The sequence below is a fragment of the Branchiostoma floridae genome, chromosome 16 (genome assembly GCF_000003815.2).
Source record: "Branchiostoma floridae strain S238N-H82 chromosome 16, Bfl_VNyyK, whole genome shotgun sequence".
In the NCBI taxonomy this organism is placed as follows: domain Eukaryota; kingdom Metazoa; phylum Chordata; class Leptocardii; order Amphioxiformes; family Branchiostomatidae; genus Branchiostoma; species Branchiostoma floridae.
The window spans coordinates 6,375,138-6,378,736 of record NC_049994.1 but is presented as its reverse complement, the minus strand read 5'-3'; the positions used below and the strand labels follow the sequence as shown (position 1 = coordinate 6,378,736).

Sequence of the window (3,599 nt, the reverse complement as noted above, 5' to 3'; positions counted from 1 at the left end):
TTAACTCCTTCTCCAGCTTATGTTACTGTCTTATGCCACGGAGGAATCTGCTTGGAGATTAGGTACACCAACAGGACCAATAAATACTCATAATTTAAATTGCAACAATATGCAGTGAACTAATTGTAAAATCTATTGTTCTATCCAGGACTCGTTACCAGGGTATCGTGCCACCTATCCCGAGGAACCACGCCAAAGATTTTGACCCCGGATGCAAATTCCACATTCCTGCCAACGCCCCTTATATCAGGTCTGCTGTGTGTTTATTTCTTGCTCTTAAGTCGAAGATGCATTCTGAGCGGCGCTTGTCTCTTGTAAACCTTTCTATTTGAATGTGTATCGCTGTCAGGGAAGATAAAGAGCATTTAGATTTGATAATAGGTAAACAGCCACAAATACCCGAAAAGCACGTATAAAATAATCTCTTGCTGTCAGCTAGATGGTCTGTAAAGTCCTTTCTGTAATAATTTCGGGAGGAACTAACAAAATGGAACCAAGCCACAAACTTATATCATAACGCTATATCGATTTTTTCGCCACATTCTATCAGGTACTTCGTGAGCTTCATCCTTCAGTTCCAGTTCCACAAGGCCCTGTGTAATATTTCCGGACACACCGGTCCGCTGCACAAGTGTGACATCTCTGCAGGGCCCAACAAGGCGGCCGCTGGGGAAAAATTGGCGTGAGAGTTTCCACATCATATACTTGTCATACTTGAAGACACAATTGTACTTGTTAACTCCTCTTTGTTTGGAGCACCTACATTTGATGCATTTTTCTGGTAAACCAGTGGTGTAGATAGCAACTTTGACTACGTCAAATAGTAGTTATTCAAGCAACTAGATATGCTTTTGGAAACGGTCAGACGTGTCCGACACCACCAATCAACATAGTCGTACCCCTGTCTTGTCTTTTAATACCCTTGTTTTCTTTGTACTAATAAAAAGTGTCTTCCTTCTTTTGCATATCAACTCATAGCTAGGATATAAAAACTTTTCTCCAAAAAGATCTCTCCAGTATCACTGACGAAAGATTGACATCCGATGGTGTCTGAAACGCCTACCGTTTTCAAAAATCATATCCAGTTGCTTGTCAATGAGTAACTGTTTTCTGGTGTATCTTATTACCTGTATGTCTAACCTTCATCGACGTATAGATGGTCTTGAATTGACTTGACTTAATTCAGAATCCACAATCGGTAACTGTTCCTCCCCCCTCACACAGCCAAATGCTCCAGATGGGGTCCAGTCAGGTGTGGCCGGACGCCATGGAGGTGATCACCGGTCAAAGAACGATGTCAGCTCAGCCGCTCGTGGACTACTTCCAGCCACTCATCACATGGTTGGAACAACAGAACCAGGGAGAGATACTCGGCTGGGACGAAAGCTGGACTCCTCCTTGTGAGTACAGATCATGACCAAAAACTTAAGCTCTCAACACCTTTTGCCAAACCTTACGAGCAAAGTAAATACATTTCATCTCTTCAGAAATGAATTTCTTAGAATTTAGAAACTCTGTGAAGACATAAATACGTACGAACATAGCTCTCATCTCCATTCCATAGTGACTGTCCTTTTGGGGAACAGTAAATTTGGAGAACAAAGCAGTGGCTAACATGGATTGTGTTTTGTCCTTTTGCAACTTAAAAATTCTAAAATAAATTGTCTGCTCATGGTGTAGCCTTGGTATCCGTTCTATTGCAACAGACTGAAGTCACAAAACTATAAGTGAACCTGGTCAGCTTATTGTGAAAGAATTTCTGTGTTTCCTTTTCCAGATGACTGTGAGGCGACCGACGGCTTCACCTGTGCTGACGGGTCCAAGTGCATCCGGCCAGGGGACCGCTGTGACGGAGTTAACGACTGCGCTGACAACTCCGATGAAAAGAACTGTCCCGCCGGTAAGAACGCATTACAATTGACCTTATAAGGGTATCAACTTCGCCTACCCATATATATGGTTAACAAATTTAACAGGATAATTCCGGACGAACAATTCAATTCTGGAAAACCATAATCATTTCAAAATGTATTGACCAGATGAATTATATGGTATGATATATCAAAGGATGATGAATAAGATGCCTCAGTGAAGAAAGCCAATTCTGGGGATTCTGCCAGAATTCTGGGAACCTAAACCAGAATTCTGGCTTTGTTCTGCAGACCTTTCTTCGTGGAGACACCTAATTGAAACCTACATAATTCATTATCCTTTGATATATCATAACTACAAATATTTATTCGTTTGGTCAATCTATTTTTAAATAATCAAGGTTTTCCGGAATCAGAGTATTTGTCTGGATAGAGTATTTGTATGTCGCCTGTTATTTACGAAATTCATATCTTGATTAATTTACTAAGTTTCTTTTCAATTTTCCGGGTTGCATATCTCTCTATGTCCTATCTATACCATGCAGTTTATCATTTCATTGTCAAAATCAAAACTGATATTGAAAAACGTGCACGTTACAACGTGGTAACAAAGGTCACTCCGTACGATTTTTGAGTCATTTTCTTCAAGAATCAACACAAACATTAAAGCACTTATATTATCATGACGAAGAAAATCATTATAGTAATATTCTTCATCCACAGCATCGGCACAGAGTGTCACCGTTTCCATGGCGACCACCTTCATCTCTTCTGTCGTCTGCATCCTGATTGCAATGCTGAATTAGAGTCGTAACCATCGCTGGTCAAAGGCATAAACAACTACGGGGAACAATATCAGTCTCAATTTTCTTCAAAAGGGTTCAAAATCTATAATACTATTCTTGCAAGCTCATACCCGAAGGCTAATTACAAACACAAAAAAGTAATTACTCAAGCAACTGGATATGGTTTTGAAACGGTCAGACGTTTCGGATAGAATCCACTATCCTTCGTCAGGGACACTGAAGTGATCTGGAAGAAACTGGTCTTTTATACTCTAACTATGAATGAAGACAATTTCCGATGTCCAATAGGAAACGTTGTAAGACAATTCAGACTGAAGACAATTTGGATTGCAAAGAAAACAAAGGTAAGGCAAAGTCAAGCTGAAGACAATTTGGATTTCAAAGGATAGCAAGGCTAAGACACAGTTAATGCAAATGAGTCAATTGGCTCTTGTTGTTTTAGTTGCAGGAGCTAAAAGTTTTGTTGCGGGGGGGGGGGGGGGGTAGTGCTATGTCCCAAGTGCCGGAATTACAAACAGCTTGGTATACATAATTGCATACTTAACAAAGAAGGAACATGATATTTATAGATGAACGGGAAATAACATCTATTCTAAATCTACTTCTACTTGTGCTATTTGATGGATTGACTTCTTTTCCGTATGCAATGCAGTGGGAGATGAATTGTCCAACATTGTCATAGATAAAGGGGTTGGACGACTTAAGCAAGAAGATTGCTTTTTGTTGGTCGGTAAGGTGTGAGAAGCCTGGGAAAGTTTCATTTATTATAAGGAAAAATTTTCTTCTCAGCCTCTACCTCCGCTAATAACGAACTACTTAGGAAAATCTAAGCCTCCATAGCAGGCTCTCTGGGGCCTTTTTTGGGCTCATGATACACTTTTGCTGGCCATTTCTATTTGTACTGGGTCACTGATGCTGTGCT

The 3,599-nt window shown here is 40.3% G+C and overlaps 1 protein-coding gene across 1 annotated transcript in view; it reads left to right on the top strand.

The window, feature by feature from the left end:
* Positions 1–2,884, top strand: part of LOC118403507 (angiotensin-converting enzyme-like) — a 23,980-nt gene extending 21,096 nt beyond the window's left edge. Inside the window, exons 24-28 of the mRNA XM_035802233.1 lie at positions 149–250; positions 551–682; positions 1,225–1,400; positions 1,778–1,900; positions 2,595–2,884. Coding sequence (XP_035658126.1) covers positions 149–250; positions 551–682; positions 1,225–1,400; positions 1,778–1,900; positions 2,595–2,677 — 616 coding nt within the window. The 3' untranslated portion in view covers positions 2,678–2,884. The remainder of the gene's footprint in view (positions 1–148; positions 251–550; positions 683–1,224; positions 1,401–1,777; positions 1,901–2,594) is intronic.
* The last annotated feature ends 715 nt before the right edge of the window (positions 2,885–3,599 follow it).